The sequence below is a fragment of the Leopardus geoffroyi genome, chromosome D2 (assembly GCF_018350155.1).
Source record: "Leopardus geoffroyi isolate Oge1 chromosome D2, O.geoffroyi_Oge1_pat1.0, whole genome shotgun sequence".
Classification (NCBI taxonomy): Eukaryota; Metazoa; Chordata; class Mammalia; order Carnivora; family Felidae; genus Leopardus; species Leopardus geoffroyi.
The window spans coordinates 82,879,365-82,895,134 of NC_059334.1; the positions used below are offsets into that span (position 1 = coordinate 82,879,365).

The 15,770-nt window shown below is 47.8% G+C and overlaps 1 protein-coding gene across 5 annotated transcripts in view; it reads left to right on the forward strand.

Annotated features, from left to right (window-relative positions):
- Positions 1-15,770, forward strand: part of DOCK1 (dedicator of cytokinesis 1) — a 531,830-nt gene that overhangs the window by 69,279 nt on the left and 446,781 nt on the right. For all 5 annotated transcript variants that reach the window (XR_006701760.1, XM_045439228.1, XM_045439230.1 and 2 more), the window contains exons 3-7: positions 1,665-1,705; positions 4,733-4,788; positions 8,375-8,471; positions 10,827-10,975; positions 15,533-15,668. Coding sequence is in view for 4 of the 5 variants with exons in the window: in XM_045439228.1 (XP_045295184.1) it covers positions 1,665-1,705; positions 4,733-4,788; positions 8,375-8,471; positions 10,827-10,975; positions 15,533-15,668 (479 nt within the window). In the remaining variant the exon portion in view is untranslated. The remainder of the gene's footprint in view (positions 1-1,664; positions 1,706-4,732; positions 4,789-8,374; positions 8,472-10,826; positions 10,976-15,532; positions 15,669-15,770) is intronic.

Below are 15,770 nucleotides of genomic sequence, written 5' to 3' on the forward strand. Positions count from 1 at the left end.
ACACTGTGGTTAAGCGCTGCTCTGTTCTGCTTAGTTTCTGTGTTTTTTCTGTCATTTTATAGTATTTTCCTTATAGCTTCTGGGGCATTTACCCCTTGTCAGTTTCAGAAAAAGAAAGGGCGTGTTAATAATGAAAATATGAAGGCTACAATGAAAGGGTGGAGGCCCGTCCTTAAAGTTGAACCAATAGAGCCTTTCTTCGGTTCTAGATGCAGGCTGCTGACTGCATCGACCGTCCCTCTTTTTCCATTTCACTGTGTGTGAACGCTGCCCTTGACGGGCACAGGTTCCGGACCGCCACGTACCGACCAGTGAGGTAGACAGTACGGCTTTCTGGAGACAGTCCCACACATGTGTGGCGGAAATCTGGACACTTTGCGTCTGCTGTGTCCCCAGTCCATCTGGTGAGTCCCTTTGTCAAGAAAGCAAAGCGGTCACCACTAGGTCTTAGCATATTCTTTGCATGGATCCTGGGAATGTCCATCTCTGGTTGCGAGTGCTTAGAAAGCATCTGTTGTTAATCCCTTGAGGACTTTGCTCATTTCCACCCCATCACTTTCTGGTCTGTGATCTTCTTCCTTGCCTCTGGTTGGTAATATGCTTGCTGCTTGGTAAGAGGGTGCCCTCACTGTGGCAATATTCTGAGCTCGCTCAGACATCGCTAGTTTCTGAGCTTTGATTTCTGATACTGTGTAAGAGCCCATTATTTGGTTATCGTCTGGAAACTTACGGGATAACTCTCTGCGGGTTCCCGTGATTCTCTGACCAGATCTTTTTGCCCCAGTGGGGCAGAGTTGGAATTTGAGTTTGGATTTACTTTCCCTGAGCAACATGGCCAGAGTGACTTCAGAGCCTTTGGGGTAAGCAGACACCCACGGACATCGTGCGAAGTGGGGCTGTTGGGAGGCTGGAGACTGGCTGTGGACACTGAGGCATCCGCAGGGACCGTTTCCACCCTCGGCTTGAGCAGAGGTGCCAAGGGTGTGGTCAGGGCTGTGCTGCCGTCGAAAGGGCTCTTCTGTTTGTACCCTGTGCTGACAGTCCTAGTGTGCCCGTCTTTGGCTTCCGTGGGAACTGGAGTCAAGGCCAAACCCCAGGGGCTGGGTGGGCCCTTGTTCCCGGGCCTGGCGCTTCCGGTTGGAGGCTGAGTCTTTGCCCCAGACGTACGTAGTGAGATCACGGCTGCTTCAGGGCACAGTGTCTCCGGATGGAGGAAGTTAACGCTCAATAGGTTCTCTGTTATGGGCAGTTCTTGATCTGAGGATGCTGGTTTGTGCACTTGGCTGTGACCCTTGTCCAAATCAGGGAGAGGAAGCAATGGGGAGGTGTATACCCAAGGAGCCTGCTCAGGGACGAGTGGTCAAAGGGACGATTTTTCCTCATGGGGCTGTGCTGCTTAACCCCAGTGATAGCCTCGAGGTCTCGAGTGGCAGATAAAGATGAAAAGAGCCGGCGGTGTGTTCGGGAAGGTCACCAGCCTGGCGACTCTGAGACGCGCCCTCGGGAACCTTCCAGTATATTTCCACGGTGTTGGGATTATTGGATTCTTGTGGCAAACTGATTTCCCTGCTTCTGCAAAGTAACGAATCCCGTATGACGAGAGGGTATCGTCAGGGTCCTAGGATGTCTCCTTGTTCTAACTATTTCAACTTTTGTTTGTTTAGGGTGGTACAGAGGTTACACCTTGAGAAAAAAGTCTAAGAAGGTAAGTCGTCTTTCTGAAACCCAGTGCATGTTCCTTCATACATCACCCGGTGAGAGGAAATCAATCCTACCCCTTTTGTGTCCACAAGTTTTCTTTCTATATCTTTCTCTGAGCTGAAAAAATGTGTAGGCTGAAACACGGGCTACCCTGAATTGTTTGCCTTTGGAACAACATGCGCTTATAGAAACGCTGGCTTCATATCCATGACGGAATCGCTGGGCTGAGGTGCAGTGCTGACCTCCTGTCACGAAGGGCGGAATCCTGTCTTTCGGGTGGAATGTTGCACCCTGTTGAAGCACAGGAAGGTGTACGAGAATGATCTGGGTGTAATGACTTCAGAAGGAAAAAAACACTGCTTATACTGTCAGTCTTACGTTATCCGTGATGACAACAGACATGCAAAGCTCACGCATGCTTGCTTGCCTCTTGCATGTAACTCTTCTTAAACTGCATCAGGCGCTCGCCAGAGAGAGCTTCTGTGTCCCAGGGCAGTCTGCTCGCGTGGCAGTGTGAGCTTCTGAAGCGAAGACGGGCCATCACACCCCGATCCTGGTGGTGGACGCCCCCGCACGCAGTTCTCTTGTGGCTTTTCCATTCTTAGCTTCACAAAACCTAATTACGGCCCTTCTGTTTTATTCCGAGTTTGAAATCCCGTCCATTCTAAGCTATGATTAGGCCCTGCCCACGTTAACGTACACACTTTAACATCTACTTACACTTGGCAGATGGCTCATTTCACTTCTGTTTCTTAACTTTGCCTCTCATTATCTCCTAACTGGGCTGGGCTCCTCCAGCGGTCCTGAGCCCGTAACTAAGGCTTTCCAAGTCCAGCGGCTCGAGCAGGGAAATTCCTGCTCTGCTTCCCCTAGAGACCCTATGGACAGGCCATGCTGGACAGTGGGGAGCTGTTCATCCTTAGTAGCAGTGACTCGGGAAGGGCCCGGGTTGAGGACAGCAGGACAGCAGGGCTGTCCTCCTCTGGCGTAGATAGTACTGTTGGTGAGGCCAGTCTGCAGACAGGAGCGGGGACCTCCTACCCCGTCCTGCCAGACTCAGACGGGGCTGCGTGTCTCACACACCCAGTGACCTGGTGCCTTGACCTTTGAACATGGCGGGTCCGAAGCAGGTGGATGGTGGGATAGATTTCCCAGGGAAACTTGATCGCCCTCCTACAATCCAGAGAATATTCCTACAGATGAAACTCTAGTTTCATGTGAGAAAGCCACAGCCGAGGACTTTGTTATACAGAGTTGGGGTTCTTGGGATCATGGGCCACCGTCTCCCTCCACAGCCACACAACAGGGGTGAAGCTCCCGCTGCCACGTGCTGGGCAGGCCCCAGGCAAGCTGTTCCCTTTCCTTTGATGCTTATTTGGTGTTTGGTACGACCTTCGCCAGTGCTTCCCATCCCCCAGTGCCTCCCTGAACTGCTGTCCTTCCTGCCCTTCTTTGGGGTGCCCCGACCTTTACAGCTCATTGCTACAGTAGAGCTGGGCAGGGCTGTATTTAGTTTTCCATCTAAAATCCTCACTGGAAGATGAGGCAGTTGAAAGATAATAGGATTTCGTAGTGGGTCCCTCCCGGCAGTGCAGAGAAGGGGCGTGGCCCCTAGCAATCCTGACTCCTAAGTGTTCTGGAAGCATCCTTTGTATAGTTGTTTACACAGGTGTAGATCCTTTGGGCTGGTTTAGAACGACCCCTGCTGCGCAGTTTGCTCATTTCAAGCCTCTGCGTGTGTCCCCTCTGTTCCTTCTACTGCTCCTTCGGGGGCCCCATGGTGCCCGAGACCAGGTTTACGGAGACTGAGGGCTATCATTGCCTGTGGACACGGGCGAGGCTGCCTTGTTATTTTTCTTCCTCCATCCGACAGCACATGCTGACATCATGTGTGCTCTTGGAGGCATCCCATCCTGAATGGCTGGGGCCTGGGGGAGGGGCCCTCCAGTCCTCTTTGTCGCTCGGCCACTGTCTTTCTGCCCGACTGCTCCCCTCTCTGTGATAATTCTTCTTTTTGTACAATTCGGTGCCTTTCCTAATAGGCAGGAGGAACACGAATCAGTGGTACCCATGCCCCTCCCAAACATGATTAGTAGTTGTGGTTTCTGGTTCTCCCGTGTAAATCCTTGCGGGCCAGATGCCAGGGAAACACGATCCTGCTCACACGGCAGGTGCCTGGAAACCGCCAGTGCCGCTGAGTGGATTGCTGATGCGCGGGCTAGATCTAGTGCAGGAACCCTGACTAGCTGTGCTGTGCTGCCCGCGCCCCAGCGCCTCCAGCCCCGTTGCTCCCTTTCGGGTGCTCATTTCTGCCTCACACCAGTGAGGGAGCTGTTTCGCTTGCTCAGACGCGCGGCCGAAGTCTTGGTAAAGCTCCTGGCATTTCACCGACTGCGCTTAACGCTGAACTTCCGAACAACTTCCCCTCACGCACCGTCCTGCTAGGCGCGTGCCGTACTTTGCGGATGCAGGGCGCTGTGTTAGCAGAAACCCGTGTCTAGCGGTCGTGTGGATCGGGCGAAATTCGTCCACTTTCTGTATTTTCTCTGTTTGAAGGTTGCTGGGAAATCCGTGGGTCAGGTAAGCAGGCCTGCATGCATACGTGATGACCGATGGTGGAAACCAACTTTTGATGGCAGCGTTAGCTTTTTGAAGGAAGGAACTGTCAGAGACCATCATTGGAGATTGTTTTTAGGCGTCGCTTGGCTCTGGATCTGCCCGCGTCGAGGGCAGCGGTGGACGCAAGGAGCGACCTATGGAGAAGACTCAGGAAAGGCCTGTGGAATTTTTTCCCTGCAGACAGTTCGCTTCTGTTTTCTTCTGAGACACCTGCAGCCTCAGTGAAACACAGGCAGACTGAGTTTTTGCCTCCTGTTTGCCTCGCTGTGTTGTATGTGAGATTTACCATGAGACTCGCAGAATTCGCGTTATCCAGCCATGCCTGCCTCCACCCTTTCAGGATAGTTGTTTGATTTTCAGTTGGTATTCATGTTGATAATAAAAACTACTGTTTTTTTTTCCTCCCCCAAAGGGTATATTTCCTGCTTCGTATATTCATCTTAAAGAAGCCATAGTTGAAGGCAAAGGGTGAGTCTGGTCTTGATGTTCGAGCAAAGAAATGCTTGTACTTGGCTTTGCTGCTTATCCAAATGGCAGTGCCTGTAGGGGGGTGGGGGGTGAATGTGGGTGTGAGTGACCGTGATGGGATGGGAGTTTTGGAGAGAGGGAGGGAACTTGGGGTGGCTTTGGACCTTTGAAAAGTCTGAGGTCAGCACTGTACCTGCAGTCACGTTCCTTGAAGCTGATGTCGATTTGGGACCAGTGCTCTGTGCTCCTCTGAGAGTGACCCCATCAGGTGGAGGTTCCAGCCCCCCAGCGCTGAGTCCGTTTTTCTGGAAGACTTTGCACGCTGTGATGCAAAGGGAGTTGAGGGTAAAGCAACAGTTGGCAAATTGGGACATGTGTTAATTTACATTTTGTCTAATTGTGATGTATGTTTCTTAGAGGTCATAAAACTGATGTATAAGATCATTAAAAGGACTTTTATAGAATGGGAACCCATTAGGCAGGAATGGCAAATGAATAGCCAGGTGTGAACTTGGAAGAAGCAGCATTCAAATGTTTTCCTTTTTTGTCTCTGCCGCATCTTCACCCTCCGTTAAATATGTAAATTATAAAATTACTAATCATATGATTACTGCATAATGACATCTCTTTGGCTGATTACAAAATTGCCTTTCCAAGCACTGTACTTTTAACATATGAAAAGGACTAATCGGGTTCTGTGGTTGCATGATGCATAATTAAAATGAAGAAAATAATTTAGAGGCATAAATGGTGACGACCTGTAATACGGTATTTTTTTTTTAATACAGGTAAAATGTTTTGTGCACAAAGTTTTAAAAGGAAAGGGGGGGGGGAAGGAAAGTTTTGACTCTGGTGGAAATAATTAAATTAAGTATGCATTTAATGTATTTTATATCTATCTGTATCAGTCAGTATAGACATCAGACTGTGATTAATTTTTGTAAAAAAGCACTGTGAGGTAGATACAAAAGAATATATGGAAAATGTCATTAGAAACCATAATAGTAAAGCAAATAAGAGATTATTTTGACTCTCGGTGAGGAGAGCCACACCCACGCAGACAAACAGACACACGCACTGGGTCCTGGGGTGTGATGCCCCAGGGTGAGCGAGTGAATGGTGCACCCGGGAAATAAACAGCAAAGAAATGGTTTTCCTGCCGAGGCTTTGGGGCTCCCCGTGTTCGCTCCCCGTGCTGCCCTCTGTTGCTCCCACCCAAGCCCAGCTGTCTATGCCTTCCTCGTTGCAAAGGACTTCCTGCCTTCAGACTTGACCAATCTCCTTTCTTCCGGAGACTTGCAGACATTGACCTCCCCTCCCCATGGTCCTTCCTCCTATCCAGCCCAGGCCACTCTGTCATCCCACCCCTGCTGCCTCCCTGCTCTCCAAGTTCATTACCCTGTCTCTCTTGCCGGGTTTCTTCTTTCTGTACACCAGCCTCCATTCACTCTCAGACACCCCGCATCCCCACATCACTGCCACGTGCCTGCTGCCACCTGGTCTCTACCTTTACCCCATAACCGAGGCGGTTCCCACTTGTCCCTCGTCCCATGGTCATATGGCTGCTGGTGCCTCCTAATTTCCAAGCTTCTAGTGTCTTCTCAAGGCTGTTCTTCTGGCGCTTTCCTGCAGCACTGGGCACTGGTGGCTGTCCCCTTCACTGGATGAAGCTCCTCGTTTGTTCTGATGCTTTCATACCTTGTTTCTCATGCTGCCTAACCTACTTCCTTCCCTGCCCGCTGCTCCCAGGGTGCTCTCCTTGTCCTTCTCCTAGTCCTGTGTTGCCCCTCTGTTTGGGGTGGCCCGTGTCATTGTGCTTCCTCTCTGTGCGTGATGCCTGGATTGGGGCCTTCAGCCCTGACTCGTCCCTTGTGTCATTTAGCGCCAACTAAGGAGCCACCCCCACTGACTGTCTGCTGTGTCTCGCTCATTCTTCCATGGGCCCTGCGTGATGTTCTTTCTGTAGGTCTTAATGACAACCCTATGGGGCAGACATGGCTGACCCCTTGCGGGTAAAGAGGTGGTTACAAAGAGGTGGTTACAGGGCAGCCAGATCGAGTCCATTAAAGCCAGTTCGCACGTTAGTTCAGAGACAGATCAGGCCTACGAAGAGGGAGGAAGTGGGAAGGATCCAGAACTGAGACGAGGACACAGTACGCAGAGTGAGACCCTCTACGTGTGGTGAAAGTGAGTTCTAGTTGAGCCCCAAGCTTCTGGCAGCCAATGGAAGAGCCCAGTGCACTGAGCATGAAACTCAGGATCTGGGAGGTGGAAGCATCCAGGTTGCTGCCAAATGTGCTCGCCCCGTGGGAGAAGAGAAACTCCCCCCCCCCCCCCGGCCCCGGGGGGGCCTTCTCAGAAGGGCACTGCAGAGTGCGATGAACCACATTTAAATCAACATCTTTACCGGGAACCTTGGTGACAGACCCGGCCGGGCTGCTGTGAAAACCACATTCTGAAATAGACACTGATCATGTCCCATCAAAGGGCGATTTCTAAAAGCAGTTTTGTGGATGATGGTCTCAGACACACCCCTGCCTCGGACATCTGGTCCCTGTCGCTCCAGGGGTGCACGTGGCTAGACCTCTCCGCAGACACTGGTTTTCTCTCAGGGACACCATTGTCTTTTCCTTCGGGAGCCCCCACCATCAGTAGGTCATTGTAGCCCTGAACCCCAACTGCGAGCCAAAGTAAGCATCCTGCCCGCCCCTCTCGGCTCCAGCCAACTCAAGATATGTAGGTGGGACATATTTTGGGATCCCGGGATATTCCATGCTGGTTGCAGTCTTGTCCGTTCAGGACGTCTGGGGCGAGGTGGCCTCACTGCATGAGCCACACTTCCATCTCTTAACTCAGTCCCAAATATTCTGAGTCCTGTGTAGCACAGGGCCTGACACAGAGCACGTGACTGGAAAAACCATGGTTGATACCATTTAGAAACACACACACACACACACACACACACACACACACACACACACACACAAATAGATAGCAAGTTAAGACTAAGTCAAGGGTTAACCTTTCAGGGTGCAGGGAAAGGGGAGAGGATGCATCAGAGTTTGGGGATCAGATAGAGTACCTCTGGACACTGGGGAGCCGTGGCCTCATTCATATTTTGACAGGGATAAGTGCTTCATGTATTATCATATAGTGAGTTTTATGCATGATGGAAATGTAGAAATCGTCTAAACCGAAACCTGCATTTTAATGCCACACAGATTGGCTATAATTTATGGCCGTCTATGAGATAGATGGGTACACATATTATGAATGTACTCTCAGACCTTGACGTTCTGAAGACTTTAAATGGGATATTATTTGCCTCCTTCATCTTACCTTGACATATGAGGTAGACGCCTTTACATGTAGGATAATGTAGGAACACAGTCAAGTTCTGTACAAATATTACCTGTCAGTCTCAGAGATGTATGTATTCATATGTGTGGACACAGTCGTATTTGTATATTTTCTCTCCGTTTCCTTAAATATTTAATTCTGTGGACCCGATTTGGAATTTACAAGGTACAGCTTGTAGACTTTAATGAAGCCATGAACTTGGCTGTCCTTTTCTGCTTTCCCTTAGGCAACATGAAACGGTCATCCCGGGCGACCTCCCGCTCATACAGGAAGTCACCACGACACTCCGGGAGTGGTCCACCATCTGGAGGCAGCTCTACGTGGTGAGAAAATGGGATGTTGAATCTAAGCTTCAAAACAGAGAAGGGTCTTGTGGGACCTTGATGTACCAAGGGGATGATTTTCCTTTCCCTGGGAACCTCAAAAGCAGAACCAAGGACTAAGACCTACTCAGGGCAAAGAAAGCAACGTGGCCCATTATTCTTTCCACCCTGGGGGACCATTGTCCTCTTGGACCCGCTTTGTAAATGCCATGCTCCCTGTGACAAAGCGTTGGTAAAGGGAAGGGCCAAGGATTTCACCTTCATTGTGCTAAAAGGGGAGACGGGCTGCTTGAAGGCTTTGGAAGACAGGACTAGGCAGTCTGCATTGATGTACCCTCAACGTTGATATTTAGATCCTGAAAACTGAAATCTGCTTTTAAGCTTTAACGGGTGCTTCTTTACGGACGCAGTACAGAACAATTGCTGTTTATTTTTTCTGCCATTGCCTGTCTCTTATCATTTGAGTTAAACTACATAGTCTTCTAGACTTAAGTGTGCTTGTTCCAGAGGTGGGGGAGTCGTTTACATTCTGGCTCTGTGTGCAGCTGTCCAGTTCTCCCGATCACGGAAGAAGCCTTATTAACGCAGGGAGGCTGAGACTCTGACATCTTCCATTTCCTATTCCCTCAGGGCATTTCTTTGCACATAAATTCATATTTGCAGAAGATTACCTTTTGTTAAGCCTGTATTTCTATTCAGAGTGTTGATTTCTCGTATGCTAATGTTGTCAGCACAAAGCAAGGGCTCTGGAGGGAAGTCAGTGCATCGATTTCTTAGGAACACAGAAAACTTGCAAAAGTCCCACAGCTGCTCTCTGGGCAGGCTTGTTGTTTTTGATTATACAGTGGCTTCTTGTAAATGCACAGTAATAAGCAGTTGCAGTAATTGGTCATCAAATGTTCTCAAAAACCAAAAAGCGTAAAGTTAGCCATGAATGTTTTGTGTAAATCTGAGCAATTTTGTAGTCGGTGTTTCATGTTCAACTTAGCAATTTTTAAACAAAAATATGGCAGGAAAACAAACAGGGGCTGATGCTGACTGGTATGTTCGTGGGCTTGGGTCTAGTTCACGCCCGGGGTAGACATGCCTAGTGGGCACCTTAGCTTCCTTTTTATGAATGTGGGTTTGTCTCTGGTGGACTTGCATTGTTGGATTTATACAAAGCTAGTAGAAATTTCCTTACAGCGTTTTGGTACGAGTTGTGTTTTGCTGTGCTGTGTGGCTGTAGATAAGTTAGCAAAATATTACGAAGTTTAGATACTTGATAAGGCTTTAGAAAAATGAATTAGTAAGAGGAAACAAATCTAATTGTGGAATAAACCATTACTTTTGACCATTTAGTTGTTAGTTAAGAAATTAACATTAGGATGATGCTATAAAAGTAGCTTGTGGGGTGCAGAATAGTCTCTGAGGGCGTTCTTTGACAGGTCGGTGGGGAGGGTCTTAGAAATTCCTACAAAGGTCACATACTAGAACTCGGGGAATGGGAGGTTCAGATGTGGAGAGCAGAAGTTATTTAAAAAAGTGTGTAGTAGCCATGTTTTAATGTTTATAGGGACCATGTTTAGAATTTCATCAAATTAAAGGTCTCCTAGATTTCATAGAAAGAACCACCCGCTTCTTTTTAGGGGTGGGGGCGTAATCCCTAACATCCTTGATGAATTGTAGTCTTGGTCTCAATGCAAAATGCTTTTTTTTGTACCATCAACACCCTTCAAAGTATGTATAAAGTGATAAAAATGTGAATTTTTGTGTGTGTGTTTTCCGTTTGGTGTAAATGCACTGACTGCTTGTAGATTCGGACTTCACTGCTTGTAGAAGCTGCGTGCGCTGAATAAGGCGCAGCGCCCCGGGGCCCAGGCTGATGCTGTTCCCTACAGCCTGGTTGACGACGGGCCCAGGTGTTCGGTTGCCTGGGGTGCTGAGAATAGCGCTCAGGGCGCCGTCTTCAAAATGTTGAAGACTCGATGGCAAGATCTTCAAGCTCACACTGATCCTGAGGGAGGTTCAGGGGTTGCCCATCCCTGGGCCACGTGCTAGAAGCACGTGAGCTGGTTTTGAGGCTCCCCATCCCGATCCTGCTGTGGTGAACCTCTTGATTGAGAGGCATATACTCTGGAAGGTTGGGTGGAATAGTGAGGATTGTGCATTACGGCTTCTCCTTTCGATCTTTAGTGCCTCAGAGGAACCAGACTCCATATGATGTGTTCCCGTTTCATGCTAAAAACATCTTTTAACTTGACATTAATTGGATCGCATCAGATAAAGCATAGACTACATGTGTGTTTGGAAAACACTCCACAGGGCTCTTTTATACCAAAAGCTTTACATGTGGCTTTTCTCTCCTCCATACAGCAAGACAACAGGGAGATGTTTCGAAGCGTGCGGCACATGATCTATGACCTTATCGAATGGCGATCGCAGATTCTTTCTGGAACTCTGCCGCAGGATGAGCTCAAAGAACTGAAGAAGAAGGTCACTGCCAAAATTGATTATGGAAACAGGTTTGTTTATTTCAAAGATGATTTCATGCTTAAATTATCCAATATAATACCATTACCGTAAGCCTTGAGGAGTCTAAGATCATGTTATCATAAAAAAATTTCTAACATCGAAATAAGGGCCTAGTTTTCATTTATTTTTTAGTTTTTTTTAAATTTTTTTAAATGTTTTTATTTATTTTTGAGACAGAGAGAGACAGAACATGAGCAGGGGAGGAGCAGAGAGAGAGTGGGAGACACAGAATCTGAAACAGGCTCTAGGCTCTGGTCTGTCAGCACAGAGCCGGATGTGGGACTCGAACTTACAGACTGTGAGATCATGATCTGAGCCGAAGTCGGATGCCCAACTGACTGAGCCACCCGGGCGTCCCCCTAGTTTTCATTTTTGAAAGGATAGGGTATTTTTGGGGTGCCTGGTTGGCTCAGTCGGTAGAGCATGTGACTCTGGATTTTGGGGTAGTGAGTTCGAGCCCCATGTTGGGTGGAATGATTACTTTAAAGATTAAAAAAAAAAAAAAGGATAGGGTATTTTCTGTTGGGTTCTAAAAATCAGGAGTTTTCAGAGTCATTGTTGAAACCTATTCTTGTCTCCAAGAAGCAGGGGATTGGGTGGTCTCTCAGTTGCACTCTTCCATAGAGGACCTTGTCGTGAGTCCCGCCGAGAAGGGACTTTTATTTTCTGCTCACAGTACTTCACTTTGAGTCCAGACCTGGGGTCCCTGGCAATAACAAGCACCAGGTTTCTTTGTGGACCCCCCAGGTTCTGAGAGTTGGAAGGGACATCACAGGTCACCTTGGAACTTAGCACCAGTGCGGGGGAATGGCAGGTTTGGCAAACCAAAGTACAGCCAGCTAAATCTGAATTTCAGATAAACAACAAATAGTTTGCTTTGTTGTAAGGATGGCTCTTGCAAAGGTTCCCGTCTACAGCAAGCCTCCACTCCGTTGTGCTTGAATGCTTTCAGCCGCCGTGCGCTCCCTCCCGCACAGCTCTGTGTTCTAGTGTCGGCTCGAGGTTCTGATGCTGAGGGGCAGTGAGCCGCTTCTTCCTGGGTCTGCCAAGTCTGTAACCGGGAGGAGGCCACGCCCTTTCCCACCGGGTAACTGGTTGTCCCTATAATGTCAGAGCTGCAAGAGGCCTCAAAAGTGATCTGGTCACACGATTCTCAGATGCTGGTCCTTATCAGAATCACTTGGAGAGCCTTCAAAATACAGAATCGTGGGACCTACCCCTGAAGATTCTGATTTCTAATATCTGGCATGCTGGCCTGAAATTTCAGTTTTTAAAAATAGACTTGGACCACGCTGGACAGCAGATCGGGCAACTTCTGGGTTGGACCAAGCCCCTCATTTTACACACTAGGATGGTAAGCTCAGAGAATGGGAGAGGATTGCCCCAGCCGGTTAGCTGAAGGGTGCCCTGCGTATAAACTCAACCTTTCTGCAAAATCAGAATTATAGTATCATTTTGTTTTCTAGTATTTCATCCTTTCAAGTGTGAAAAGTTTCTAGCAACATTATTAGTTAGATGGAGGGTTTGGATTAAGGCTACAGGAGGGGCGCCTGGGTTGCCCAGTGGGTTAAGCATCCGATTTCGGCTCAGGTCATGATCTTGCGGTTCGTGGGTTTGAGCCCTGCATCGCGTTCTGTGCTGACAGCTGGGAGCCTGGAGCCTGCTTCGGGTTCTGTGTCTCCCTCTCTCTCTGCCCCTCCCCTGCTCATACTCTGTCTCTGTCTCTCTCAAAAATAAATAAACATTAAAGAAAAAAGTCTGCAGGAGAAGCCCCAGAAAGTTAGAGACTTCTGAGTATAGGATATTAGATATCGTTTTAGGGAAACCCATTTCGTGAGCACCTGCTTAAAAAAAAATGACACTTTTTGGAGCTTTGATTCTATTTTCTCTTGGAGTGTTGTATTTTGAGCTTCTGTTCAGAACCACCTGCTTAGTTTGGCTGTGGTAAGCAACGAAAGTACATTATTTCGTGGAACAATCGAGTTACGAAAGGAAGTGTTTCCAAACATAATTTACTGCTTTGAGAGGAAATACAGTGCTTAATAAGACAGTTTTTTGCCCTCCTGCTGTGCTCAGACACACCTTCGTAGCAGAAGCTCACTGTGGGTTCAGCCCCCACCTGAGCACTGGCTGCTCAGAAAAACACACAGAAGAGCTGGCATGGAGAGAACCCTGACGAGCCACTTCCTGCGCCAGTTTCCATGTGGCATTCTGGAACGAGCACGGACTCTACCATGAGAGGGTTCTGGCTCAGAATCCAGGCTCAGGGTTCTTCTGGATGTTTCTCGGAGCTTAGGTTTCTTCCTTTGTGAAGCGGGTCTGGCCATCTGTCCTGGCAGGACTGAGGTGAGGAGCACACGGCCGGGTGTATGCAGCAGGCTGCTACGTGGCCTGGGCCTCTGCTCCTCAGGGAGCCTGGTTCCGTGTGGCCTGTGGGACCTCTGGCCACCGTCCTCTAAAGCCAGATGCTTTGTAACTCTGCAGGCACCAGCACTGGGCAGCCCACAAGAGAAAGGATTCTCTCCCCCCTCATTAGCATTGGTCCCACCCACTCCAGAACTGACCCCTCCCACACCAGCACTGACTCCTCCCAAGGGGTGGGCTCAGGGTTTGGGAGAGAGGGGGCTTTTCCTCATTAGCGAAGCATATTACAGAGACAACTGAAGAGAGACTAAAAGGCTTTTTAAAAAAATGTCTTTCTGTTCCTTTTGAGGCACCCCACCATCCCTGCAACTACTAGGCTGTTTTCATGCAGAGCGAAAAGCCTCTGAGTATTTGTTTAAAAGCCTGTTTACCGTCATGTTGCCGACTGGCCCAGTGGGTCCTGCTTCGCCATCAGTGGATTTGCTTAGTAGATATTAAGAGGGGAGCACGAGGTCTTTGTGACTGCTTTCCAAATGGTGCAGTGGCCCAGCATCCTCTCAAAATGAAACCTGATTGGCACACGTTATCAGACTCCTTTCCAGCTTTAAGGTGTGTGACCTTCAGGGAGAGAAGTCGGGCATGAGTTTGCCTCGTTGGAGTCTTTCTTCCCAAGTCACCTCTCCTCTTAAAATTGTAACTGTTACAGTCATTATCTAATTGAGATTTATCTTTCTGTCAGCAGACTCTACTTTGCCGTATGGTTAAAGAAAAAAAATCCTGCTTCCATAGACTTGTTAATAGCAGGAAGAAAATCCCAAAGGCAAAAGTATAAGGCATCTGTGGTTAAGATCCTCATGTCTTATTAAAAAGAAAGCCAGAACACGTCGCCGTGGTGCAGCTCCCGGTTCCTTTCTTTATATAATGGTCTTTGTTTATTCTTTAAATAAAAATTGTGCTAAAAATCACCTAACAATTTCGTCAGATTTGGGGAAACAGAGAGAAGGTTGCCAAAAAACATTTCCAGACATGGATGGACAGCTTTATTAGACAGATGCTTCTCATGTTTTAAGTTGGCTACTACGTCTAGCCATCTGGCCAGAAAGTTGCTTAATGTTATTGTGGATAACTTCCACATGTTTGGTGTCGAAACACGGTAGAACATCTTTATCGAAGATCTTCTGATGAGCTAATTTCGGGATTAGAACTGACTGTAGGTAGAAGCAAAGCCGTGTGATAGAATTGACGAGAATAGAATGGTGGGTGTGCCTTTGCCCCCGCTCTTCCTTCCTACCTCTTCTCCCCAGCTTGGTGATGATGTCACCACCACCAATTTTAAATATATGGGTGCATGGGTTTGTATGTCACTGCATACACACACACACACACACACACACACACACACACACACACACAGGAGTATGTATGTATATACACTCTACATAACTACCCACCCTATATACACTCTATTTATATATATTAAACCCCCATACATACCCCTCCCCCAACTATCTATATAGCATGTGCGTGCTTTAAACTGCCCATGCTGTTCATATAGTGATTAGTAACACACACTTCATTTGGGCTGTGCAGATCCGTAAAATTTTGCACTTGAAGAAAAAGTCACTACTGCAATGGAAGTAAACATTGAATAATTTGTCTTAAAGATTTTACTTTTATTTATTTGTTTTTTTAAGTTTATTTATTTTGAGAGAAAGAGAGAGCAGGAGCAGGGGAGGAGCACAGAGAGAGAGGGAGAGAGAGAATCCCAAGCAGTCTCCATCCGGTCAATGCAGAGCCCAACATGGGGCTCGATTTCACAAACCATAAGATCATGACCTGAGTCGGATTCAGACAGTTAACCAGCTAAGTCACCCAGGCACCCCTGATTTTAGTTTTTAAGTAATCTCTGTACCCAACATGGGGCTCAAACTCACAACCCCAAGATCAAGAGCCTCATGCTCTACTGACTGAGCCAGCCAGGTGCCCCTGAGTAATTTTTTTGAATTCCAAAGGAATGTGTTTTAAAGAAAGTGACCTAATAGAATTATGTCCCCTAGTATTATGGATGACCCTGACTTTCTGTGATGTTTTCAACTGCGCCTAGTTGTTGGGACTGAAGTTGTGTCAGAGAATTCAAAGCCCTTGGTCCGTGTCCATGAAGCTCTGAATTCTTGTTGTTCTAGAATTCTTGATCTGGACTTGGTGGTGAGAGATGAAGACGGGAACATTTTGGATCCAGAACTAACTAGCACGATTAGTCTCTTTAGAGCTCATGAAATCGCTTCTAAACAAGTGGAGGAAAGATTGCAAGAAGAAAAGGTAAGTTCGGCTGTCTGTAATGTGCCATTTACATTGAGAGCACCTTTCCTCAGTAACAGTTTTCAACATTAATAAAACACCAGTGAGGCCCAGAATTTGTAC